Raw genomic sequence first — 25,138 nt, 5'->3', positions numbered from 1 at the left:
GGCCCATGGGGCGCCTCCACACACGTGGTCCTGGAAGGCAGGGGCGCCGGGCCCCGGGGTATCGATCTATACACGCTGTCTAGGATCGCGCAGCGCACGCCGCCGCTTGCGTGGGTGGGAGCGGTCGTGGGCGAGGGGCGCGACGTCCATATCTGAATCGCACGCACTTTGGGACGACGGCGGTGGCGCCTCGGCCGCACCAGGCGGGCGCGTGGCGCGCTTGGGCGCATCGTGCGCATGCCGCGCCTTGCGCCGCGTTCGCGACACGCTGTCGTCGACGGGGTCATGCACCGCGGCGGCCTGCGCGGCCTCTTCCTGGTCCTGAACGTCGCTTTGAAGAGCGTCCAGCCGCCGCTGAATATAGTCACACAGTCCAGCCAGGCGCGTCTGCGCGTCGTGCGCCGATGCGCCCTGAGCCGCTGTGCGCACGCACTCGAGCGTGTCGCCCAGCGCTTGGCTGTACCCATCCATGAACGCCTCGCGCGCATTTTTCCGGCCTTGTTTGTACAGATTCGTCAGCTGCAGCGCAGCAATGCGGAATTCATTCGTGAGCCGCTCATCATGCACGCGGCTGGGCGCCGGATGGACGGGCGACTCGAGGCTCTCGCGCAGGTTCGTCAAGTCCATGAGCGAAAAAAAACCCGTCGCGATCGCCGCCTCGTCGCCTTCCTCCACGTGATCCCTCCTCCACGCTACGTGGAGCGGCGTGGCTCACGCCAGCTGGCTGAGCACGTGCCAACGCACAGGGAACGGCGTCGGTCCAGCGGCGGGGACGCGCGCCACGCACACCGCCGACGGGCGATGGTGCGCGCACACGAACGGCAGCGTCGTGTGCCGCCACTGCGCCACGAGCTGATCACACTGTTCACGTGACAGGGACTGCTCGAAGCGGAGCGCCGTATGGCACGCGTGCGACGCGAGCATGCCGCGCAGCACGGGCGGAAGGTACCGCAGCGCACTCATCGCACCGTGCTGCGCGTGCATCGCCGTGCGCAGCCATGTGCGTATGTCGTCCGCATGCTCGGCCGTCCATGTAGCACACTGCGTCACGACCTGGGCGACATCAGCGTGCCGTGGGACGATGGCCGGCACAGCGCGCACGTGCCATGTGTCGTCGTGGCCACGCACCGCGTCCCAGCCCCAGAACCTCAGGGTCTCGACGACGTGCGCGGGCAAAGGGACCGTGCACGGCTCGATCGCGCGGCTGTGTCCCTCGCCGCCAAGACAGGCCATGACATAGGCGGTCAGGTCGCGTTCCATTCGGATGCGCTCGTCGACGGCGTGCTGATCCACACATAGCAGCGACGCATCGCACAGGCACAGCACGTACTTGTTGTCCACCTGCGCAATCGCACGCACGCGATCGAGCGATGCAGGCAACACGAGCGACGCTGTGGGCTCGCGCGTCATCAGCGGCACCGCACGCGGTCCTTGCGCGCGCGGCACGGGCGGCGCCTGGCACAGGCGCTCCCACAAGGCTGTCCATCCAGGCAGCACAAGTTCCGGCAGCGTCTGCGCGCGGTGCACCTCGAGGCGCAGCGCAAACGACGACCGCAGTACGCCATACAGCGGCGTCCACCACGAGCCGCTCCACGGCACGTCATCACGGCATGCAAAGCCATGCGGCGTGCCGTTCAGCGCCACGAAATGATAGGCACGAGCATCTCCCACCGTGCCGTCGAGCGTCGCGGTCCACGCCTCGTCTTGCCTCGTCCGAAACGTGAGCGAGGCGTGTATGCTCCGCCCCGCCGGCACGGCGTCACGGAGGCCGAGGCCCGTGATACGCACCGACGGACGCGCATGCGCCCATGCATATAGCCGCATGCGCAGTCGATGCATCGTACGCTGGCGTCGGCGTGCGAGGTACCGCCGCCGGACGGGCACACCGCCGAACACGTCATGCAAGACAACGCGCGTATCGCGATGCTTCGACGGACCGCGATGCAGGACGCGATGCTCCCTCTGTACAAGCATACGCCTCTGCCCATGCACTTCAAGCAGGCTGAGCCACGGCAGGCACGCCATAGGCGGCGTATGGCGCAGTCCATGCGCATCAGGCCGCAACTCCCATGCATCCACATCGCCCTGTCCATCATCCATACACACGACGCGCCACGCCTGCAAGTCTACATCGACATGCACGCGCCGCGCACCCGCCTCGACCGCACGAGCCACAAGCTCATGCACCACACACTCGAGCGTCGGCAGCCGAGCACTGGCCCGGACACGGCAGGCCGTGTCGGGCGGCAATCGATGCATGTGGAGGCGTGTGGCTTGCCATGTCGCTCGTGGCATGGTGCCAAGCCGCGGTCGAGGCGCAACGGCCCCATGTGTGTGAGAAGGGCACGCTGCGCATTCACGCCCTGCACAGCTGTCCGCGCCCTGTGTGCTCCTTGTACCCGCTGGCGCATGTGCACCCGACCGACGCCCGGGCGGACGAGGCCGTGCCCACGTGGCAGGAACACGTCATCGTGACGGCCGCGTACCGCTCTCAAGACGCCTGGCGTCTCGCGTATGCGCTCGAGCTGTACGTGTACACGCTGCCTCGTGAGCGTGCTGGGCTTGTGTACGTGTCGAAGCTCGACTCGAGTGGATACGGCCCACCGACGCCCTCACCGGCGGCCCGCGCCCACTTGCCACCGGCGCGGTCGCTCACGTCGACTCTCACCGCCGCTGCGCTGCACTACTTTCTCGTCCATGACCACTGGACCACGCCTATCGACCACATTTCTTTGCATGTCCTCGCGCGTGCGCAAAATGCCTACCTGTTCCCCTCTTCCCACCAGCATCCCAACAAGCGTGTCCTGTCCGACGCGGCGCTCATCCGGTGGTGGCAGACGTGCCTCAGTCATGTGGCTCTCAGCGTACAGGCGCGCGCCTTCTACATTATCCCAGGCTACACGCGCCTTGACTCGCACGCTATCGTGCCCTTGCATCCTGCCAAAGACAGCGCCGTGTCTCGTGCACAGTGGCAGTATGGGCATCCATACCATGTGGCTGATGTGCCGCTGCCCTTACACCCGTGCTCATGGGAGCACAGGCACGCAGCTACACGTTCCGAGGCCTTGGCCGCACGCGTCGTGCCGACCATGATACCCGTGTTTCCCGACGACCCCAAGGGCCGCTTCGTCAACGAACAGGCCGCTACAGCGCACGAGCCAGGCGCGTCGATGAAGCCCATCCCCAGGGCTGCATCGCTTGCGCATCGCGAAGCCATGGCTGAGCGCCAAGCTCTCGAGCGCCTCAGTGTAGATGGGTTTTGGGAGCGCATGGGTTTCCGCCAAGAGTGCTGCTCAGGCAATGCCGTCGGCATTTTTGTCTTGAGCACGACACGGCAGGGCAGCGCGGCACCGTCTCCTCCACCCAAGGCACGCCCCTGCTCACTTCCTCATCCCATGCTGGAGGATCTCCTGCTCAAGCACATGATGCAGGATGCGTGCGTGTGGCACGACCCCTCCGAAGCGGCCACATGCACACAGCGCCTGTTCGATGCTATGGATCGCGCTATTCAGCGCAAGGGCGGGGGCGATGCGGCACCGTACGCCGACGTCACCCTCCCTGCCATCTCTACAGACGTCCTCGAGCGCGCCCCAACACACCCACCCGCTCACGCCCCTCCCTCCCCCGCCTCCGTGCGCGTCTTGCCTGTCAAAAAAAAGGCGCGTCGTTCGTAGCACCTCCACTGTACCTACCCGATATGTTCGGCCACCTTCTTTGCACGTGCCCTGAAAAAAAAGTCGGGCCTGGACCGCCCACGCACACACCAACAACACACCATGTCGGCCCCTGTGGAATTCTTTACGCTGCGTTTGCTCCCCGGTGAAATCTACCACCTGGACACGATTCGCGATCTGCAGATCACGAACGTGAGCTACTCGGAGCCAGAAAACCTCAAGGGCAAGAAGCGCTCGGTGCTTCGCGTGCACTACGCCGGCAACCCTATCGACCTCGAGGATGATGAGGACGTTGAGATTGAAGACGACGATGAGGACGAGCGCGAGGATGACGAAGATGAGGAGGACGACGATGAGGATGAAGACGACGACGACGAAGAAGAAGAGGATGACGACGATGAAGACGACATTGTCGACATGGAGCCTCGCGTTCCCATTTTCACGGACGACGACTCGTACGTCGTGTGCTCTCTCATTCCCGAAAAGGTGGAGCAAGTGACGCTGAATCTCCAGATCAGTGAAGAGGAGGAAGTCGGTCTGTCGGTCTCGGGTGACGAGCCAGTGGACATTATCGGCAACTACCTGCTCCCGACGTCGCTGAACGACCTTGACCCCGAGCTGCTTGGCGAGCTGGAGGACGAGGACGACGAGGAGGCGCCTCGCGACCGCAAGCTGATTGAGGGTCCTCGTGACGATGACGACGAGGAGGACGATGATGAGGAGGACGATGATGAGGAGGACGATGACGAAGAAGACGATGACGAGGAGGACGATGATGAGGAGGAGGACGAAGACGAAGACGACGAGGATGAAGATGGTGACATTGTGATTGAGGACGACGACGAGGACGATGATGACGAGGACGATGACGAGGTGCTTGTCGAGGAGGACGATGACAATGACGACGACGAAGAGGACATTGTCATTGTGCCTTCGAAGAAGCGCTCCGTGTCGGACTTGGACGAGGACGAACCCAAGCTGAGCCGCAGCCAGCGCAAGCGCCTGAACAAGAAGCTCAAAGCTGAGGCGTCGGGACAGAAGCAGGACAAGGTACGAGACGTCATGGCATCCATGCTGACTGACGTTCTGTTCAACTTTTAGACCAAGCTTCCATCGGGTCTGATCGTGGAGGATAAGAAAGCAGGTTCGGGCCCTGCAGCTAAGCCGGGTAACCGTGTGAGCATGCGTTATGTCGGCAAGCTGCAGAATGGCTCTACATTTGACTCAAACACGAAGGGCAGGCCCTTTTCTTTCCGTCTCGGCAAGGGCGAAGTGATCAAAGGTGCGTTGTCTTTTTGCTCACCGTGCGCAGGTTGGGACGAAGGCGTCAAAGGCATGCAGGTCGGCGGCGAGCGTCGCCTCACCTGCCCTCCTCATCTGGCGTACGGCAAGGCCAAACTCCCCGGTCTGCCGCCAAACTCGACGCTCATCTTTGATGTCAAGCTCCTCGAGATCAAGTAATGCATAGGCTCGTAATTCAAGTCACGTGGGCATCCCAAACTCTACGACGACCGTGTCGTGCCCTAGTGACGTTGCACTACCATGCCGCCCAAAGCTGCTGTCCGCAAGAATGCGACGCAACGCAAGCGCGCTGTAGATGAAGAGGATGCACCGCGTGTCAAGCGTGTGCGAACATCGACTCTGAATAGGCCGCCAGCTCCCATTCGGGCCTTGCATGCTGCGGACCTGTCATCTCACACGGCTGGCACAGCGTCGATGCAGGCTGTCTATGCGACGCGCACCGAGACGGAGGCGTCCAGCGGCAGCGTCGTGCCACGAAAGCTATTCGTGTGGGGCACAGGCGAAGCTGGTCAATTGTCCCTCGGTGGCCCCGACGATGATAATATCAACAAGCTCACCAAGCCCAAGCCCTTTGGCAACAAAGACATATCCGTGCAAACGGATGCCGGCCAATTGGGCACGGGCGGTGCAGAGATGATCGTCGCAGGTGGTATGCATACGCTGCTGATCGACGCTCACGGTCGCATCCTGTCATGTGGCAGCGATGATCACGGCACGTTAGGGCGCAAGTACCGCGAAGGATCCAACGAGTCGGAAGATGACGTGTACTATGTGCTGCGGCCGGTCGACGGCATTTCGCCCACGGGCAAGGATGCGGCCCCTGGTGATGACGGTAAAGTGCATCGCTTCCGAGCGACGCGTGCTGCTGCATCGGACGGCTGCAGTCTGGCTCTGGACGCGGAGGGCCGTCTCGTCGCTTGGGGCCACTTCAAGGACGGCGAAGGCAAAGTGTGCTTCGCCGATACGGACGCTGATGGTGCACCTCGCGAGCAGTGGTCACCCCTGCCCATTCCTGCGCTAGAAGACGTACGGTTCGCGCAGTTGGCCTGCGGCGAAAACCATGTGCTCGCTCTCACGCTCGATGGTCGCGTATACTCCTGGGGCCTGAACAGCATGTCTCAGCTCGGCCGCTTCGCGAGTCCTTACCACGTCCGTGCCCGCTTCACGAAGCGTGACCCACCAGCGAGTATGCTGCTCACGCCAGAACTGATTCCCGAGCTGCGGAATATCGTGCATGTGGCGTGCGGCATGAACTCGAGCTTTGCGGTGGATGCAGAAGGACGCGTCTTTGCTTGGGGTCTGAACACCCGCGGCCAGACAGGCACGGGCCTCAAGAAGGAAAAGGTGACGCGCCCCACGCGTGTGAAGGCCTTGGACCCAACGCGCCTGGACGGTGCGCGCGTCGTCCAGGTAGATGGAGGCGAGTTCCACACGGCATTCCTTTTGTCCAACGGTCATGTATGGATGTGTGGCGACAGCGACGAGGGCAAGCTGGGTCTGCCTCACGAGGTACTGGCATCCCAGGGCGAGGAAGGCCCTGTCCTCATGCGCACGCCCGTGCATGTGCCGATACAATCAGATTCACCCGAGCCTGCTTCGATCGTCGGCATTGCGGCTGGCATGCGCTTCACCTTTGCCTTGGCTGCGAGTGGTGTGCTCTACTCGTGGGGAACGACATCGGACGAGGCGATGGGCCAACCTGCCGAATCGTGGGGTGACGACCAAAGCAAGACGACGCCCACTCCTGTTCCCATGCCTGGTGAACCCGGTGCTTGGACCATTGCCAGTGTGGCCACAGCCGGTCAGCACTCGTTGGCCTTGGCCGTCCGTGCACCCTAGGCGCGATGTAGTGGAGCAGGATACCTCCACATTATCGCGCCCGATGAGAGGCGATCGGTAGCACCTAGTTGCATCAGGCCCGATGTCTGTCGCCTGGGCCCCCTCCTATGCCATCCAGCCCCCTCCGTGCTCTGCCGGCTGTGCGCAGGCTGCTGTGGATAGGTGCTGTACCGCATGTTTGATGTACAACGATAGCAATGCAAGTATGATAGGACCAAGACTGTGCGCACGAAACAGCCCTTGGAGCGCGTTGATCGAGAAGCACGGTGGCCACGTGCTGAGGTCATTCACGCGACTGGGATGAAATCGGGCCCACCGCGCATTCATGGACGGAAAATGTGGTTTGCCGCGCGCGGCTTATGCAGGGCCAAATGTGAGCGCTTTTATGAAAAGGAAAGCGCCCCAAACACGAGCGGGTTTTCCAAGATCGGCTCGTTCGCTTCAGCCCACCATCCCTGCATTGCCTCGTTGCCTCTTCTAATATGGCACCTACCAAAGCCAAATCCGCCGTGGCCAAGGCCCCGGCCAAGAAGTCGACCAGCACCAGGAAGCCATCCAGCATGACGTATGAGGACATGATCATCGAGGCTATCATCTCGTACGGAGAAGAGGGTCGCGCAGGTCTCGGCCGCCCAACGCTCAAAAAAGTAATCCTGGCCAAGCATCCTGACACAGGCAAGCTTCCGCTGTCGTCGTTCAGCACACACTTGAATAGTGCCATTGTGCGCGGCAAAGACAAGGGCGTGTTTCTCCTTCCTAAGGGCGTGAGCGGAAAGGTCAAGCTGGCTGCCAAGGCCAAGCACGCAGCGGGCACGTCGGCAGCGCCAAAGAAGATCACTGCCGCTAAGAAGGCCGCTCCCGCGAGCAGCTCCACGAAAAAAGCCAAGTCGTCGACAAGTAGGGCTGCCTCGGCCAAGAAGACCGCCATCAAGAAGGCACCAGCCAAGACGACGACCAAGAAGACACCAGCTAAGAAAGCATCAGCCAAGACAACCACCGCCAAGAAGACACCAGCGAAGAAGGCCCCAGCGAAAAAGGCCCCAGCGAAAAAGGCTGCCACTACGAAGAAGACCACGACCAAGTCTTCTGCCTCAAAGAAATAATTCCGCTTTTGCGCTTTTAGCTCTTATGTACTATGTCATGGCGCCACGCGCGTATTGTCTTGTCGGCCGCCCCTGTACCTGTGCATCTCTGCCTGACCGCGCTCCACCCAAGCGCGGCAGCAAATGCACGTGAACTATCACGTGAGACAGAAGAAGGTCCAGTGCTCCTCGCAGGCGTAACGGTGAGTCGACGTCGGACGCACTGGGATCAGTGCATGCTGATAAGGTGCTGTGCACGAAGCTTTCAGAGTTCTCTTGCACGCCCGCGTACTCTACATAGATTGATCCCGCTGATTCCTGCCGCTTACTTGCGTATGAGCCAGCCCACCGAACAACCGCCAGCCGCACCAGCCCCCCCTGCGGGCGGCGACCCACCGTCTGAGGGCCCGTCCAAGTCGGCACTGAAGAAGGCAGCCAAGTTGGCTGAAAAGCAGGCCAAGTCGTCTGCCAAGAATGCTCTCAAGGCGGAGAAGGGCCCCGCTCCTGCGTCTGGCTCGGGTGCTAAGAAGGAGAAGGCCAAAAAAGAGACCAAAGACGAGCCGGCGTGGGTCGATACGACGGTGCCTGGCGAGAAGAAGGACCTGTCCTCGCCTATGGAGAATGGATACAATCCGCTGCATGTTGAGTCGTCATGGTACGCATGGTGGGAGAAGCGTGGCTTTTTCACTCCTCGTGACGATGAGCCGTGCGACCCCGCCAAGACGTTTGTGATTCCATTGCCGCCACCGAATGTGACGGGTCTTTTGCATATTGGACACGCGCTCACTATTTCTATTCAGGACGCGCTGATCCGCTTTTACCGCATGAAGGGCTACCGCACGCTCTACGTCCCCGGCTTTGACCATGCTGGTATTTCGACGCAAACGGTGGTGGAAAAGCGCCTGGCCAAGACGGAGGGCAAGTCTCGCTACGACTATGGCCGTGAGGCGTTCTTGGAAAAGGTCTTTGAGTGGAAGGACCAGTACCAGTCGCGCATCTCGAATCAGATGCGCCGCCTCGGTGCGAGTTTCGACTTTTCGCGCGAGGCCTTTACCATGGACGAGTCTCGGAGCGCTGCTGTCACGGAAAACTTTTGCAAGCTGTTTGAAGACGGCATTCTGTACCGTGAGAACCGCCTGGTCAATTGGTGTGTGTACCTGAACACGACGCTCTCGAATCTCGAGGTGGTGCAGAAAACGCTTCCCGGTCGCACCCTCATGAACGTGCCTGGCTATCCACCGAACGAGCGCATCGAATTCGGTGTGATTGTGTCGTTTGTGTACCCCGTGGTGGGTTCAGACGAAAAGATTGTCGTGGCCACGACGCGTCCTGAGACGATTCTCGGTGATACGGCCGTGGCTGTGCACCCTGATGATGAGCGGTACAAGCACTTGCACGGCAAGATGCTGCAGCATCCGTTCATTCCCGAGCGCCAGGTGCCTCTAGTGACAGACTCCATTGCCGTTGACATGGCGTTCGGCACGGGTGCCGTCAAGATCACGCCAGCACACGACCCGAACGACTATGATGTGGGCAAGCGCCACAACCTGCCGTTCATCAATATCCTGAACGATGACGGCACGCTGAACGCGAACGCTGGCGAATTCCAGGGTATGAAGCGTTTCAGCGCGCGCCGCGCCGTCGTCGAAGCACTCAAGGCCAAGGGCTTGTATGTCGAGACCAAGGACAACCCCATGGTGGTGCCTGTGTGTGAGCGCTCTGGTGATGTGATCGAACCGGTCATGAAGCCTCAGTGGTGGGTCAACTGCCAGCCGCTCGCCAAGGCCGCTGTCGAAAAGGTCCAGAGCGACAACATGGTGATTGAGCCACCGCAAAGCAAGCGCGAGTTCTTCAGGTGGATGGAAAACATCCAGGACTGGTGCGTGAGTCGGCAGCTGTGGTGGGGCCACCGTGTCCCGGCGTACTTTGTCGACATGGAGGGCGTTGAGCAGGACCCTGCCGACGGCCAGTGGTGGGTCGTTGGCCGTACGCAGGCCCAGGCTGAGGAACGTGCGACGGAGATGGCTCAGGGCCGGGCATTTACACTCAAGCAGGATGAGGATGTGCTGGATACATGGTTCTCGTCCGGTCTGTGGCCCTTCTCGACGCTCGGCTGGCCGCAGAAGGACGCCAAGGACATGCAGCACTACTACCCGACATCCATGCTGGAGACAGGTTGGGACATTCTGTTCTTCTGGGTGGCTCGTATGATCATGCTCGGTGTGCACCACACTGGTCAATTGCCGTTCAAGGAGGTGTTTTGCCATGCCATGGTCCGCGATGCGCACGGCCGTAAGATGAGCAAGTCGCTGGGCAACGTGATCGATCCGATCGACGTGATCGAGGGCATTTCGCTCGAGGGACTTCATCAGCGCCTGCGTGAGGGCAACCTGGACGAGAAAGAAATCAACAAAGCCGCACAGGGTCAAAAGAAGGACTATCCCCGCGGCATTCCGCAGTGTGGCACCGATGCGTTGCGCTTCACGCTATGTGCCTACACAGCTGCCGGCCGCGATATCAACCTGGATATCATGCGTGTGGAAGGCTACCGCAAGTTCTGCAACAAGCTGTGGAATGCTACGCGGTTTGCGCTCCTCAAGCTGCAGGATGGCTACCAGCCTCTGTGCCTCGCGGACCAGGACAAGTTTGTGCCGCAAAGCCTCGTGGAGAAGTGGATCCTGCACCGCTTGAACCAGACCGCGCAGCAACTCAACCAGGACATGCTTCAGCGCTCGTTCATGAGCGCCACGAGCTGCGTGTACAACTTTTGGCTGTACGACCTGTGCGATGTGTACATTGAGGCCATCAAGCCGATCACAGATGCGGGTGCTGATCCAAGTGCACGTCTGTCGGCGCAGCACACGCTGTACGCATGCCTGGACGCTGGTCTCAAGCTCTTGCATCCCTTCATGCCCTTTGTCACTGAGGAGCTGTGGCATCGCCTGCCGCAACGTCCGCAAGAGACTGCCGAAACGATCGCTCATGCCCGCTTCCCTGAATGGCAAGCGGTGCATGACTTTGGTAAAGAGGCCGCGCACTTTGACGACGTGTTTGCGACTGTGCGCGCTGTGCGTGGACTCGCCGCTGACTACGGTCTCACCTCGCAGATCCAGGCATTTGTCGAGGTGCCGAACAACGAGTACCGTGCTGTGCTCGAGTCCCAGTGCAGTGTGATGCACACGCTCATCAAAGGCTGTGAGAAGATTGTGTGTGTTCCCGCGGCTTCGGACGTACCGCCTGGCTGCGTCGTGGCAAGTGTCTCTTCGAGCATCCAGGTACACCTGCTCGTCAGTGGCCTGGTCGACTTTGATCAGGAGCTGAGTAAGCTGGCCAAGAAGCTTACGCTGAACGAGACGCAGCTGCAGCGCACTACAGCTCTGACGCAAAAGCCTGACTGGTCCAAGACACCTGAAGACGTGCGTGCCCACACGCAAAAGCGGCTGGATGATTTGGAGGCCGAAAAGGCGGCGCTGCTCCAGGCGCAGGCCAACTTTGACAAGCTCCGTAGCTCAGCCTAGCGACTCCACTTTTTTTTTTCTCTCTCCCTTCCATATGCGCAATTTATCGACACTCGCGTGGCGAGTGTACGATGCGCCAACGAAGCCGTGGCACGGCGTCGTGGCAGACACGGAGGGAGATGACTCTGTGTATGTCATGCGGGTAGAGAGGCGCGACGGTGTATCGCAGCTTACGTTGGCACATATCACGCCAACTGGCACAGAAGAACTCGCCGTTTTGGAGGTGGCGTCCGCCCCGCCTCATGTGCCCGACGTCGCAGATTTCCGCCTGCTTGCCGATGGAGGATCGAGCGTGAATCATATGCCGGCTATTTGTGTGATTGGAAGCGGTGGTGATATCGTGTTGATGCCTGTGGACGAAGAGGCCAGTGCACCTGCCGAGGTGGTGGGCTCTGTGGACCAGGGCATCTTGGCGGCGGCATGGAGTCCTGAAGAAGACGTGCTCGTGCTCATTACAGGCGGTGAAAAGCGGCTCATCGTGATGACGCGTGAATTCGAGGTCATGAGCGAGACCATGTTGTCTACCGAAGCGTTCGGTGATGATCAGCCTGTGAACGTCGGCTGGGGCTCCAAGTCGACGCAATTTCACGGATCAGAGGGCAAGCAAGCCGCTATGGCTGCTGCGAATGCACCTGAGGAAAGCGATCCCCGTGGTCCGCTTGTGCCGGAGGACGATGGCCTTCCCCGCATTTCATGGCGTGGCGACGGCGCCTTTTTCGTCACGTCCAGTGCCGAGGCGTCCCATGATACCGTGCACCGCATTCTTCGCACTTACACACGCACAGGCACGCTGAGTGCCACGTCGGATCGAAGCGTGCGTGGCATCTCGCACGTCCTGGCGTGTCGTCCTACCGGCAACTTGATCGCGACGACGCAGCGCATGGGCGGGCCATGGGCGCCAGGTCGGCACGGGCGGCACGACGTGGTCTTTTTCGAGCGCAATGGACTCCGTCACGGTGAGTTCTCGTTGCGCGAGGAACATGGCAGTGTGCCCGACGTACCTGGTGTGTCGGCAGAGCCACTGCCCCCTTGGTCATGCGAGCACCAGATCCGCCTCGTATCGTGGAATGCGGATGGCTCCGTCTTGGCAGTGGTGTTGCAGCGCGCTGGCCTGCATGTGCTGCAGCTGTGGACGAGTGGTAACTACCATTGGTACTTGAAGCACGAATCTACGTACGAGCATCTGCATGCGATGACATGGCACCCGGAGCAGCCCCTTACGTGGTACGTGTCGCATGCGCGCGTCGAAAAAAGAACCATGTGCCTGGAGACTGCCTGCTCCCGTGGCATGCCGCCGCATGATGCCGCGTGCGCCTCGGTCGTGGACGGCCACATGCTGTACCTGACGCCGTTCCGCCTGCAAAATGTACCGCCACCTATGTGTGCCGTGGCGATCGTCGACACGCCGCAGCACACAGTCCCGCATGTACCGCCAGCGACGCCTGTGCATGTGGCATGGACCACACAGTCCGTGGAGGACCAAACAACCGACATCGTCGCGATCCTGTACCCTGATGCTAGTGTTCACATATGGAGCATTGCGTACGGCCCTCTTGGCGCCGCCCATCCACGCCCACGCCCGCCGCTGAAGCCTCAGCGTGTAGCGACATATACGCGCCCTGATGCGTCACATGCGTATCAAGTGGCTGTCACGCTGTGCGACCACGTCCCTCGTGTGGCTGTGCTGTGCATGGAGGGCGAAAATACGGCCCTGTGGACGCAATGCGGCTCTGATACCTCGTATCAGCTGCTCGACGGCCAGGGCCCGTGGCGCTTAGTGTCTGTGCCCAACTCGACCTCGTTCGCCTTGCACGATCACCGCGGTGATGTCACCCTATTTTCACCGACGCTCAAGCCGACGCCACTTGATCCACTGCTGTCCTTCTGCCCCACGTTGCACATACTCCCCGCAGAACATGAGGGAACGTGGCAGGCGATCGGCCTCACATCTGATGGTCGCCTCCTCGCACCCCATCGTGTGCTGGCGAAAGATGCCACCTCGTTCACATGCACGGACCATTTGCTGATTTGGACGACGCACGCGCACGAGGCCATGTTTGTGCCGCTCACATGCCTCACAACCACGCCGCAGGTCTCGCAGCTGAGCCGCCGTGTTGAGCGGGGTAGTCGTATTGTGACAGCGGTGCCCAGTGCCATGTCGCTCGTTTTGCAAATGCCGCGAGGCAATTTGGAGACAACGTACCCGCGGCCTATGGTGCTCGATGTGATTCGCGATAGGCTGGATCGCCTGGCGTTTGGTGAGGCTCTGCGTGTGAGTCGCGCGCACCGTGTCGACCTCAACTTGCTGCACGACCACTGCCCTACGGCCTTTTTGGAGCGTGTGCCAGAGATTTTGGCGCAAATTCACCATGTCGACCACATCAACTTGCTCTTGTCCAATTTGCGAAACGAAGACGTAACGCAGTCGCTGTACCGCCCGTGGGATGCGAGCACTCGTGCACCCATGGCGCATCTCGATACGAAGGTGAATCAGATCTGTGATCGGTTCCTCGAGGCTATGCAGGCGGCAGATGAGCGCTACTATCTGTCGTCCATTCTCACAGCGCACGTACGCAAAGTGCCTGCGGACTACGAAAGTGGACTGCGCGTACTGCTCAAATACATGCACACGGACATGGCTCTCGCTGAAGAGGCGTGTAAGTACATCATTTTCCTCGTCAATGCCGATCAACTGTACCATGTCGCCTTGGGCATGTACGACTTTGAGCTGGCCCTGCTGATCGCCCAACAGTCTCCGCGTGATCCGCGAGAGTATGTGCCATTCCTGCGCGAGATGCGTGCGAAGGAGCCGCTAGCGTACCAACGCTTTTGTATGGACGATTACTTAGGTCGCCATGCCAAGGCACTCGCCTGGCTCGCCCAAGCTGGCAGTGAGCACACCGAAGCAGCTATGTCGTACATGGTCCAGCACAAGCTCTTTCGCGAAGGTCTTGTGGCATGGGCCAAGGATCCCGTATTGCTGGCTGACGCATATGGCCGCTTCGCCGACTACCTCAGCTCACATCAACGCCCAGCCGAAGCTGCGACTGCGTACGAGCTGGCCGGTCGTATAGACGAGGCCTTGAACGCACACAAAGAAGCAGACCAGTGGCAGCGGGCCTTGACGCTGGCACTTGAACAGCGCATGTCGGCGCAGGCTCTACTGCACTTGACGCGGGAGCTTGCTGATCAGCTCGAGGAGCAGCACAAGTTCGAGCAGGCCGCACGTGTCCTACTTCGTATACCCGACTTGGAGCGGGCCGTTGACCTGCTGTGCCGTGCGAACGCGTTTGTCGATGCGCAGTATGAATGTGCGGTGCATGCACGCTGGGATCTGGTGGAAACGCATGTGGCACCTGCGACTCTTGAGGCCCACAGCTCGCTGATCGACGAGGCAGACGAAATCGAAGAGCAGCTGTCCAAACAGGTCGCCCGCCTCTTTGAGCTAGACGCGAAGCGCACACACGATCCAGCCGCCTTCTATGTCGAAGACGATCTACCCGGCATGGACAATATCGATGTCATGAGCGACATGTCGCAAGTGACACAGTTCACTCGGTACACTACCGCTACGAGTGTGGCGCCGTCCATGTCGACCCTCTCACTTGGATCCAAGTCGCGGCAGCGTGCCAAGGCCAAGAAGGAGGAAAAGAAAAAGAATGCTGGCAAGAAAGGCAGCATCTACGAAGAGGGATACCTCCACGAATCCCTGCAAAAACTCCTTCATACACGTCTTGGCACTTTGCAGCAAGACACCAAGCGGCTGCTGCCCCTGCTTGTCACGCTGGGTGAAAAGCATCGCAACGCAGCGCAGCGACTCCAAGACCGCTTACTTGCGCTTGAAGCGCATGCGCACAAGGCCGTCGCTGACCTCACAGAGCGACACGCGCGCCAGGTCCAAGAGCGTGCCGAAATGGCGCAGACACTCGCGACGCAAGTCACACAGCTCGCACATGCGCCTGGTGCGCAGGCGGAAGCAGCTAGCGCCGTGCTCGCAACGGTGTGGCGCTGGCGGCACATGCAGGAACCGCCCAAGGCCGTGCCGAGGGTATCGAACGAGGCTTGGAAACTGCATTTCCTCGAACGTGCCTAATTACAGTTTGGCAAACGTGGGCTTCGTCTTGGACATAGTAGCTGACATAGACTGGACGAGGTCCTCTGTCTGAAGAAAAGCGCCATTCAGGTATTGCATATAACGCAATCCCTCGTCGACCGAGTGGTCACGGGCGTGTACCATGGCGAGCTTAGTCCCCACCACCGCCACAGGCGAGAGAGACGCCATTTGTTTGGCTGTCTCGACCGCCCTGAGCAGGGCCTCTTCTTGCGTGGCAAACACCTGACTCAGGAAGCCCATGGCACGAGCCTCGTCCGCACCGAAATCACGAGCCGTCAAAGCCACCTCGCGAGCCCAAGACTCGTTGCCCACCACCTTGGGAAAGCGCTGAAGCGTGCCGATATCAGCAGCCAAGCCAATACGCGCTTCGCGAATCGAGAAGCGCGCGTCCTTTGAGGCGTAGCGCACGTCTACGGCGCTCAAAATGTCGACGCCGAGACCGATCGTATAACTGTGCGATACGCCGATCACAGGACGCTCACACTGCTCGATAGACGAGATGGCATTCTGGAAGCGTTCAACGAACTCACGAATCGCCATGGATCGACGCGCAGGATCGCCGCCAGATTGTACCACGTCCATGATGGCAGGATCATGCAGATCTAGCCCGGCCGTAAAGCATCGGCCCTCGCCATACAAGACGACGGCACGAACATCACCGTCCCCACGAATGCGCGAAAAGATCGCGTGCATCTCCGTCCAAGTAGCAGTGTCAAAGGCATTCACGGGCGAGCGTCGAATTCCAACACCGAGGACATGCTCAGCAAGCCATGATACATTGAAGTACTTGGGTTCAAGGCCCTGATACGTCATGATGCCAATGTGGGGTTCGGCCCCGGTCTGGACTTTTGCGTGGGCTTCGCCTTGGCATGACTAAAGTACGAGGCGGGGAATCGTGGAGAAGTCGCTGCATCTACCCACATTCCACATCATGAAATGGCTACGCGGTTCGAATGAATCAGAGAGTCAGGGACCTATGGCGGGATACACGTTTCAGTCGCGAATGGGATCTCTGTCTCTTCATGAGTCTGATCGCATTCGCTTCATAGGCTTTCCCGATGACATCACGAATTCGGCACGCGCCACCATTGCACACAGCTGGCCTCGTGGCATATCTTGGGAGAGATTTTATGCTGGATCCTACGAGTTCAAACTGCATGGGCGTCCATGGGACGGCAAGGCTGAATCTGGTATCTTTGCTAGGCGCCTCGTCCGCAATCTTCTAGCCTCACTGTACGGTGCAGGGTGGGTGATGATCTTTTCGACGGATGTGAGCAAGAAGGCAAGGGACAAGGACACTTTCATCTTCCGGCACCAGTCGCCACCGCCACCACCGGCTGAATGGATCAGCATTGCATTCTCCAACTACAACAAAATCCGCCTCATTGACGCCCCGCCCGACCTCGCATGGGCCCTCGACCGTTCGATTTCTGTGGCGCGGGCACCTCGCGCCATGTACGAGTACTCACCAGGTGTGGCAGAACTGCTGCTCAACTCGTTCTACTGGCTCGCACAGGGATCCACTACCATGCATGCTCGGCAGCTGCTTCTTCAGCTTGTGCTGACGCTCGAGGAACACGGGTTTACCGTGTATGCATCCGTGGACCAAAAGAACACGTACCAAGATGATCGGTCCGAAACGGATACTTGGCATTTGTGCCGTCCTACCGGATGGCGACCCGGTATGCCCGTCTTCCATCGCTAGCGGAAAGGCATAGACTTTGTAGTCTATGTGCGCGTTCTGACATAGTGGGATCTATCCCTTGACGCAATAGTTGCTGCGTGCGCGAAGAGCGGGGCCGTATCTGTACAGCAAAAAGGGTGCGGGTATACCGACGACTGCGACGATCAGCGCTAACACTGAGAGCGTCCAGCCGACATCGAGGCGATCGAGCATGGCATTGGAAAACAAGAGAAAGAGGAAGGCAAAGAGAGAGCGCATGGATGCCACGGCGCTGATGGCTGACGAGGCATAAATGGTCATGAGGTCAGCCAGGTACATTTGTGTGAGAAGCATGCTTCCGATGACACCACCCCCGATCACCACAAGACCAATGTCAGGCGCGATCCAGTGTGTCTCGTATTGAGCTGTCCAGCCGAATAGCAGCATCCCTGCCGGCAGCACAAACACAGTAATCATCATAAGGGGCAGTTTGAATTCAGGTCGTCGGCAGCCATGCTTGGCACTGAGTCTCTTGTACGAGTAATCAATAAACCGTCCGCCCAGTTGACCAATGCATATGAGACCAATGGCCAGGGCCAGGTTGTGCAGTGCAGCAATGCCAACACGTTCTTGGTATTTCTCGTTGTACACGCGCGGCAAGGAGGCAATGCATAGATAAAAACACGCATAGATGATGGACATGTACAGCGACGGTAAGAATACCAGCGGCTCCGTGAAGAGAAAGATGACGGGACGAAGCAAGATACGTTTGACTTTTTGCCACACCGTCTCTGACTTTTTCTCAAACACAGTACGGTATCGCTTGTCGCCTGTTTCCTTGCGCAGCTTGCGTGCCTTGAGATACAGAATAAAAGGAGCATAAGTTTCACGAGCAAAAACTATGCCGCACATGAACACAAGGCCAGCCAGAATCGTGCCGATCCAAAACACCCAGCGCCATCGGTCCTCGCCCCACCCCTGGATGATCCAGCCACTAATCAGGGGGCCGATCGTCGGACCCAACACAGGCGCAGCTGTATACAGAGCCATTGCCGTTCCACGCTCGTGGAGTTCGAACAAGTCCGAGACCGCACCGCCCCCCATGGGAAGTATGGCACTGCCAAAAAACCCGGTGATGAATCGTAATACAAGCATTTCACGGAGCTTATTCGTGACGGCACAGCCAATATTGAAGACAATGAAGAACACTGTGCCAGTGAATACGACAATGCGTCGTCCATACGCCTCACTAATAGGGGCGGAGCACAACGGACCAGCCACAAACGCCAGCATGAACAGACCGACAAACATGTTCTGTACCAGTTTGCTGTGGACATCCATCTTCTCGCCAATGACTTTAGCCGCAGGCGACACCATCGATGATGCGTATGGTCCCAACAAAGAAAAGAACGCATACATCGCGAGCGTAGCCACACGCTGCGGATACGACCATGTACGTGGATTATCATGTACCGAGTTGGTCGACTCGAACGTAACGAGAAAAGGGTCTGGGGCACCTTCTTTCTCTGGTGGATCTGGATCCGGGCATGTGGTGCTTCCGCGGCGCTTGCTGCAGGGTGTCGCTGGCGTCTCAATGTCGCCGAAATGGCTATCTCGGATATCCTCAGCTTCTTGGACATTCTCAGGCAAGCCATTGCGTGTCCGGGCGAGTCGGTATTCGAATTGCGCACCCTCTTTGGCATCACGCACCTCGTAATCTTCAAGCATGTCATGGATGCCCGTATAGGCACGTTTGATGAAATTACCGTCGTGATCATGGTGCCGATGCATAGATGTGGCATTCGCCACGAGAGAGAATGGTGACGTGCCTTGAACCGCTGTGTGCGCATTCATGGCCTCCGCTAGCGGAGGAGCTGGATGCGACGGCCGCCGAAAGTAGTATACAAACATTTTTGGGTCAGCCGTGCTTCGACTCCGTTCACGCTGGGTCTTTTTGCGCGCACCATTCTCATGCGGAGGCTCATTCTCACTAGAGCTATCATCGACCGCGTACTCCGGAACTTCTGTCACATAATCACCATCTACCTCATGCCCTAATGTGAAATGCCGCGGATTTTCCCATTCATGCATGGGCACCAGGTCCCCCTTAGACAAGATGGAGCATGTGGCTGCTTTCACACGTATCTGTGCCTATCTAAGTGGAGGCTTTGGGTCACGCACAAGCGCTATGCACGTGATGCATCGGCGCTAGAGGAGCGCCCGGACGGCGTTGCAGAGCTCCCGGTCGAGGGGGTCCCATTCGCTCCGCAAGTGTCTCGCACCGCTAACGCGACAGACGATGCGGCCCATCGTGTGCATGACTGGAGGCATTCATCGTCTCGTGGCAAATGCGAGGGTGGCACAGCACTCGCTTGCGCTACCCGTGTGGGTGCCGCATAGCAAGATGCATGTGCGCTTCGCTAGTCATGAAGCATCGGAACGCCGCAAGACACTTGGCAGGCTCGCGCTCGCACCACCACGATACCCACCAAAAGAGGCCCCAGAACCAATTGTGTTCGATGAGCCAGCCGTACCGTTTCCACACCGTGCGGCCAATCAGCAAGCCGCCTTTTATCGCAGCTCACGCGTTGCCTCGTACGTGCTAGCCGCGGCCATTGTGCTAGGTGGTACGGCATACTTTGGCAGTCATGCCCTTTCAGCGGATGATGGATCGCCCAAGGACAGATCGCCTCCGTCCACACTCGAATCGCTGTACATGGAACTCAAGAAGGGCTTGTCAGACTCGAATGCTTCACAAACTGCCCAATTTATGGTGCTCGCGCTGAAGCGCTCCACCATCATTATCAAGGCTGTGGCTCTTTGCGTTCTAGATTATCGCCGCACGCTTAACGCAAAGTATGCATCCAAGGAGGAGGAGAATGAGAGCTTGCGCGAGTGCCATTTGCGGTCGGCGCAGCGTCTGCTCGAGGCACTACAGGCCAATGGTGGTCTCTACATCAAGCTGGGACAGCACCTTTCATCCGTCATCCTGCTCCCGCCTGAGTGGACAGCGACTATGCGCCCCTTGCAAGACCAGAACGAGCCAACACCATTGCCTGAGCTTGAAATCATGTTCCACAACGAGACAGGCAAGACATTTGAGGAGGCATTTTCGTGGATGGATGAAAAGCCGCTCGGTGTGGCATCTCTCGCTCAAGTGCATCGTGCCTGTGACCGCGAGACGGGTCAAGTACTTGCCGTCAAGATGCTGCACCCGAACGTGGAGCGCTTCTCGGATATTGATATGCGAATGGTAACCATTCTTGTCCGGTGGGTGAAGCGCATGTTCCCCCAGTTCTCCTTTGAATGGCTCGCGGACGAGATGAACAAGAATCTGCCACTGGAGCTGGATTTCCGTCATGAAGCAGGCAACTCTCTGCGGGCGCAGAAAGACTTTGCTCAGTACAAGTCGACGTGTGTGTACTTTCCCAAGGTGCCTTGGGTACACAAGCGCGTCATGGCCATGGAATTCGTGAATGGCCACCGCCCCGATGACCTTGTGTACCTGGCAGAGCACAAAATCGACCGGAATCGCGTCTCGCAGGAGCTCTCGCGCATTTTTGCCCAGATGCTATACATGCACGGATTTTTCCATGCAGACCCACACGGCGGCAATGTCTTGATCCGCCCGCGCCAGCCGGGCTCGCGCTCCAGCGAGAATTTTGAAATTGTGTTGCTCGACCATGGCTTGTACTTTGCCATCGACGAGGAGCTGCGCGCCAACTATGCGCGCTTTTGGCTCTCACTTCTCTCTCGCACCACGCCCAAAGTGACACAAGAGCGACGTAAATATGCCAAGCTGATTGGTAATATTGGCGATGACCTGTACCCGGTGCTGGAGAGTGCCATTACGGGTCGCTCGGGTCTCGAGGGCAGCGATAACAACAATCCATCAGGCGTGAAAGGCCGGCCACGCAAGTCGTCTCTCCTGGATCTTGACTCGAACACGAGCATCTCAGATGAAGAGAAAGATCATATCCGCAAGACGGTTTTGGAGAAGGAAGGCTTGTTGCTGGACGTGATGGAGCTGCTCCGCCGTGTGCCGCGAGTCATGCTCATGGTGCTCAAGATCAATGACCTCACCCGAGGCCTTGATGCGCACCTGCATACGACGCACGGCACGGCCCGCCCTTTTATTATCACAGCACGGTACTGTGCGCTAGCCGCGCGCAGAAATGATAAGGAAAAACTTGCTCAATGTCGTCGCGAGCATGGCGTGTCCCTGCATTGGCTTCGCGACAATATCGTCTCGTGGTGGAACTATGTATACTTCAACCACGGCCTCATGCTGCTCGAGCGCCTGTCGGATATCAAGGCCCGTATCGCTAAGTATACATTGTATGCGCGCGCTATGTTCTCTGATGGCTTCGATACACGGGCAGCACACCTCGCAGCCACGGGTGTCTCGGCGCAAGAGCACGAAGAACAGCGTGATCGTGAAGCCAGTGAGAAAGCAAAGCGCGCTCTCCGATCTGATGCATCAAGTAGCACCGCATAATGAAGATAGACTATACATGAGCACATTATGCATCTGCTGATAACAAACTTTCGACCAGCGCCTGGCGAATATTCTTGAGAAAGGCGTACAGATCACCCGACTTGCTCAGCTCCTGCACAAGCGCCTTGACAGTAGCGGCAGACAGCAGCGAGTCGTATGTAGGAACTTTGTACTGCGCCTTGGATACATCCAGTGAAATAGAAGCTGTACGTGTAGGATGCGTGCTGGACAGGAGCGAGAAGGAGAAAGTAACGACACCGTTCTTGACACTTGGAGTAAGAGAGCATCCTGTCAGATACTCGAGCTGCGCGAGCTCTGGCGCGTTCCGTCGAACTTGCTCACGCAGCCGCTGTACCTGAATCTGCTTGTGCTCTTTTCGTGATTCCATTTGTGCCCGAATTTCTGACACTTCGTTCCGGATACTGGCCGTGCGCTGGACCAAAGCCTCGCGCTGTGCCGCCAGGTTTTGGACACTCGTGCGGAGTTTGCCATCGGCATCACGCTCAGATGCCACCTGCTCCCATAGTTCTTTCTGTTCGTGCTTCGTATTTTCGCGCTCGCGTTCAAGAGCCTTGATGTGCTCCTGCAGGTCGGCTCGATGCGCGTCGGCGCTGAGACGTGCCTCGTCACACGCTGCCACCGTCGTCTGAACATACTGATCAAAGCGGCGCGTGAACGATTGAATCGAAGCTTCTAACTTGGAGAAATCTAGTACATTCGAGGGGGCTGACACAGATGCGTCCAGCGCACTATCAGCGGCCTCCTCGGCCTGCATCGTCCGTCGGCGCACGCAGCGCGTGGACGGTTCGCGGCGTGTGTGCCTTGTTGCTCTGTCACGTGAGTGACGCGTGGGCACGTGTGTAGACGCCGCTGGGAGGGCCAAGTGACACAAAACACTCAGCCTACACCCACGGCAAGGGACACTTGACTCTGTCCGCCCTTTGTTGCAGGGCTAGCTGCAGGGCCGTATGCACCACGTATTCTCTGAATACACAAAAGAAAATTCGCCGCAAAGTGCGCGTGTAGCGCACACTGGTGTGCCAGCTGCTGCTACCTACACGAAGCCCGCGGTGCCACATGTGGGCGTAGACGTCGCGCCTCCTGCCACCGCCTCACCACAGCAGCCGCTCCAGCGCCATCTGCAGACTTATACATCGTCTCATTCCCCATCTAGGCCAATGCGCCCCGATGTCACTGGCGTTCCTCCTGTTGCAGCCATGACTCGCACGCCGGTTCGCAGCTTGCATCCAGCGGATACCTTGCAGGCTTGGGAAAAGGATATTGTACAACTACCGGAGGTGCAGCGCAAGGCTACATTGGCTCAAATGTACTTTTTAAATCACTATTTCGACTCATTGCGTTACCTGTCAGATCGCCGTGCTCGTCTTGCTCAATTCGAGCAGTCGATGAAGAAGCGCGGGTGCTCACCCACACCGTCTGTGTCTTGCACCGCAGACCAGCTTTCCGAATCGCTCCAGAACATATCTATCGGGAAACCAGCTCAGCAACGAATTTTGCCCAGCTCGTCTGAGTACCAGAAGGAGCGGGCGAAACTGATGGCCTATGAGCGTGAGCTGCTGCACAAACGTCGGACCAAGCTTCGTTTGCAGCAGTTCCATATCGTGACGCAAGTGGGTCAAGGTGGTTATGGTGAAGTATTCCTTGCTCGCAAACGTGACACGGGTGAGCTTTGTGCTCTCAAGCGGCTGCGTAAGCGTGTTTTAATCAAGATGGATGAAGTGCGACATGTGCTAACGGAGCGCGACATTTTGACAGCATCCAAGTCGCCTTGGCTCGTGCACTTGCTGTACGCATTCCAGGATGCAACACATGTATACTTAGCTATGGAATACGTGCCAGGTGGTGATTTTCGTACGTTACTTAACAACAGTGGCGTCTTGCGCGAGGAGCATGCGCGTTTCTACATATCTGAGATGCTTGTGTCTGTCAACGAGCTGCACAAGCTGGGCTACATCCACCGCGACCTGAAACCCGAGAACTTTTTGATTGATGCCACCGGTCATATCAAGTTGACAGACTTTGGTCTTGCCGCCGGTGCGATAAACCCGGGACGCATTGACTCGATGAAACGGCGTCTGGACCAAGTGAAGGACACAGATGTGATATACCGCACACCCGCTGAGCGCAGTTCTCTTTACAAGAACATGCGCGCACAGAATGTCCGCTACGCCGACTCCGTGGTAGGTTCACCAGATTACATGGCACCTGAAGTGTTGCGCGGGCGTGAGTACGGCGTGAGTGTGGACTACTGGAGTCTGGGTTGTATTTTGTACGAATTCCTTTGTGGCTTCCCGCCGTTCAGCGGTGCTCATCCCGACGAGACCTGGACGAATCTGAAGAATTGGACCAAAGCGCTACAACGACCAGTGTATGAGAAACCCGAGGATCTGCAGTTCAACTTATCCGATGTGGCATGGGACATGATTTTGCGCCTGATCAACACACCAGAGCGACGCTATCATTCGCTCTCTGAAGTCCAGGCCCACCCATTTTTCCGCTACGTTGATTTAATGCGGATGCGTCAAGTCAAGGCACCATTTATTCCCCACCTCGAACATGAGCTGGATACGGGATACTTCGACAACTTCGATGATCCAGCAGATATGGCTAAATACAAAGAGGTGCAGGAAAAGCAGCGACACGTCGAGGCGATGGAGGCCAAGAATGGCATGTCCGATGGCGGTCGAGCCATGTGGGTTGGGTTTACCTTTGGAAAGAACTGGGGCCAAAAGGTCCAGGGTGGTCATACTACGGTTGAACCAGACCCCGAGATGAGCGGCAAGCTCTCGACCATGTTCTAGCTCGGTAGTTTGATTCACTAATAGAATTGCACTACGGTGGCTAGATACCCGTTTCCCAAGGCATTACTGAATGCCCAGGAAGGACTTGAGCGGCTCATAGCCCAGGCCCAAGTTGTACAAGCCAGCACCAAGGATCACAGCAATCGTACCAAAGAAGCCAATGGCACGCATCGGTTTGGAGAACTTGGTGTGGGGGCGAGTCAAAGCGAAGCTGTGAGCTACACGAGCCACAAAGAGTGTCGAGTAAGCCGCATGGACCCAGGCAGTTGGTGCACCGTTGAGCTCAGCAAGAAACAAGAGAGTGATCGTGAAGGGCGTGTACTCTGCGAAGTTGCCATGGACGCGCGACGCACGGTACACAGCATCATCCTTCTCCGAAAGAGCAGTGTTGTCCTTGCCGGTTACGTGGCGACGGATAGCCGTTTTCGTAGAAAGGTACGAGTAGTATCCCGCGAAAATAGCCGAGTGGACAAGAGAGGCAGGCGAGAGCACAAAGAGAGGCATGGTAAAGAGTTGTTGGTTCGGTGGCAAGAATCTGTCAGCTGTGGGGCCGCCACTCCGCGGCAAGCACGCCAGTTGCTGGCCCATACCGGGGTCGTGCGAAGCTTAGTCATGCTTAGAGGGTT

At 58.4% G+C, this 25,138-nt stretch overlaps 15 protein-coding genes across 15 annotated transcripts; 9 read left to right on the top strand and 6 right to left on the bottom strand.

The window, feature by feature from the left end:
- Window positions 1-66: 66 nt before the first annotated feature.
- MRET_4164 (uncharacterized protein) lies at window positions 67-627 on the bottom strand (the record flags this gene model as incomplete). Its single annotated transcript, XM_027630791.1, has 1 exon — window positions 67-627. The coding sequence occupies one exon, from the start codon at window positions 625-627 to the stop codon at window positions 67-69; it is 561 nt and encodes a 186-aa protein (XP_027486594.1).
- Window positions 628-711: 84 nt separating this feature from the next.
- Window positions 712-2,259, bottom strand: MRET_4163 (DNA mismatch repair protein; the record flags this gene model as incomplete). The annotated part of the gene is made up of 1 exon (XM_027630790.1): window positions 712-2,259. One exon carries the CDS (start codon window positions 2,257-2,259, stop codon window positions 712-714), a length of 1,548 nt encoding a protein of 515 aa, XP_027486702.1.
- A 20-nt stretch (window positions 2,260-2,279) lies between these two features.
- On the top strand, window positions 2,280-3,674 carry MRET_4162 (regulator of Ty1 transposition protein 109; the record flags this gene model as incomplete). The annotated part of the gene is made up of 1 exon (XM_027630789.1): window positions 2,280-3,674. The coding sequence occupies one exon, from the start codon at window positions 2,280-2,282 to the stop codon at window positions 3,672-3,674; it is 1,395 nt and encodes a 464-aa protein (XP_027486511.1).
- A 102-nt stretch (window positions 3,675-3,776) lies between these two features.
- Window positions 3,777-5,135, top strand: MRET_4161 (peptidyl-prolyl cis-trans isomerase; the record flags this gene model as incomplete). Its single annotated transcript, XM_027630788.1, has 3 exons — window positions 3,777-4,724; window positions 4,776-4,956; window positions 4,987-5,135. The coding sequence occupies 3 exons, from the start codon at window positions 3,777-3,779 to the stop codon at window positions 5,133-5,135; spliced, it is 1,278 nt and encodes a 425-aa protein (XP_027486590.1).
- Window positions 5,136-5,216: 81 nt separating this feature from the next.
- Window positions 5,217-6,815, top strand: MRET_4160 (regulator of chromosome condensation; the record flags this gene model as incomplete). The annotated part of the gene is made up of 1 exon (XM_027630787.1): window positions 5,217-6,815. The coding sequence occupies one exon, from the start codon at window positions 5,217-5,219 to the stop codon at window positions 6,813-6,815; it is 1,599 nt and encodes a 532-aa protein (XP_027486589.1).
- A 482-nt stretch (window positions 6,816-7,297) lies between these two features.
- Window positions 7,298-7,918, top strand: MRET_4159 (histone H1/5; the record flags this gene model as incomplete). The annotated part of the gene is made up of 1 exon (XM_027630786.1): window positions 7,298-7,918. One exon carries the CDS (start codon window positions 7,298-7,300, stop codon window positions 7,916-7,918), a length of 621 nt encoding a protein of 206 aa, XP_027486613.1.
- Window positions 7,919-8,133: 215 nt separating this feature from the next.
- On the top strand, window positions 8,134-11,415 carry MRET_4158 (valyl-tRNA synthetase; the record flags this gene model as incomplete). Its single annotated transcript, XM_027630785.1, has 1 exon — window positions 8,134-11,415. One exon carries the CDS (start codon window positions 8,134-8,136, stop codon window positions 11,413-11,415), a length of 3,282 nt encoding a protein of 1,093 aa, XP_027486512.1.
- A 34-nt stretch (window positions 11,416-11,449) lies between these two features.
- MRET_4157 (elongator complex protein 1) lies at window positions 11,450-15,508 on the top strand (the record flags this gene model as incomplete). Its single annotated transcript, XM_027630784.1, has 1 exon — window positions 11,450-15,508. The coding sequence occupies one exon, from the start codon at window positions 11,450-11,452 to the stop codon at window positions 15,506-15,508; it is 4,059 nt and encodes a 1,352-aa protein (XP_027486566.1).
- On the bottom strand, window positions 15,509-16,342 carry MRET_4156 (delta3,5-delta2,4-dienoyl-CoA isomerase; the record flags this gene model as incomplete). Its single annotated transcript, XM_027630783.1, has 1 exon — window positions 15,509-16,342. The coding sequence occupies one exon, from the start codon at window positions 16,340-16,342 to the stop codon at window positions 15,509-15,511; it is 834 nt and encodes a 277-aa protein (XP_027486704.1).
- Window positions 16,343-16,460: 118 nt separating this feature from the next.
- MRET_4155 (uncharacterized protein) lies at window positions 16,461-17,234 on the top strand (the record flags this gene model as incomplete). The annotated part of the gene is made up of 1 exon (XM_027630782.1): window positions 16,461-17,234. One exon carries the CDS (start codon window positions 16,461-16,463, stop codon window positions 17,232-17,234), a length of 774 nt encoding a protein of 257 aa, XP_027486567.1.
- A 51-nt stretch (window positions 17,235-17,285) lies between these two features.
- MRET_4154 (MFS multidrug transporter) lies at window positions 17,286-19,283 on the bottom strand (the record flags this gene model as incomplete). Its single annotated transcript, XM_027630781.1, has 1 exon — window positions 17,286-19,283. One exon carries the CDS (start codon window positions 19,281-19,283, stop codon window positions 17,286-17,288), a length of 1,998 nt encoding a protein of 665 aa, XP_027486709.1.
- A 208-nt stretch (window positions 19,284-19,491) lies between these two features.
- Window positions 19,492-21,690, top strand: MRET_4153 (aarF domain kinase; the record flags this gene model as incomplete). Its single annotated transcript, XM_027630780.1, has 1 exon — window positions 19,492-21,690. The coding sequence occupies one exon, from the start codon at window positions 19,492-19,494 to the stop codon at window positions 21,688-21,690; it is 2,199 nt and encodes a 732-aa protein (XP_027486569.1).
- Window positions 21,691-21,715: 25 nt separating this feature from the next.
- MRET_4152 (kinetochore protein Spc25) lies at window positions 21,716-22,465 on the bottom strand (the record flags this gene model as incomplete). Its single annotated transcript, XM_027630779.1, has 1 exon — window positions 21,716-22,465. The coding sequence occupies one exon, from the start codon at window positions 22,463-22,465 to the stop codon at window positions 21,716-21,718; it is 750 nt and encodes a 249-aa protein (XP_027486570.1).
- Window positions 22,466-22,658: 193 nt separating this feature from the next.
- MRET_4151 (serine/threonine-protein kinase) lies at window positions 22,659-24,512 on the top strand (the record flags this gene model as incomplete). Its single annotated transcript, XM_027630778.1, has 1 exon — window positions 22,659-24,512. The coding sequence occupies one exon, from the start codon at window positions 22,659-22,661 to the stop codon at window positions 24,510-24,512; it is 1,854 nt and encodes a 617-aa protein (XP_027486571.1).
- Window positions 24,513-24,575: 63 nt separating this feature from the next.
- Window positions 24,576-25,016, bottom strand: MRET_4150 (MAPEG family protein; the record flags this gene model as incomplete). Its single annotated transcript, XM_027630777.1, has 1 exon — window positions 24,576-25,016. The coding sequence occupies one exon, from the start codon at window positions 25,014-25,016 to the stop codon at window positions 24,576-24,578; it is 441 nt and encodes a 146-aa protein (XP_027486572.1).
- Window positions 25,017-25,138: the final 122 nt, after the last annotated feature.

The sequence above is a fragment of the Malassezia restricta genome, chromosome VIII, assembly GCF_003290485.1.
Source record: "Malassezia restricta chromosome VIII, complete sequence".
Taxonomy (NCBI): Eukaryota; Fungi; Basidiomycota; class Malasseziomycetes; order Malasseziales; family Malasseziaceae; genus Malassezia; species Malassezia restricta.
The sequence above is the reverse complement of the archived record's forward strand: the minus strand, read 5'-3'. Positions and strand labels throughout refer to the sequence as shown.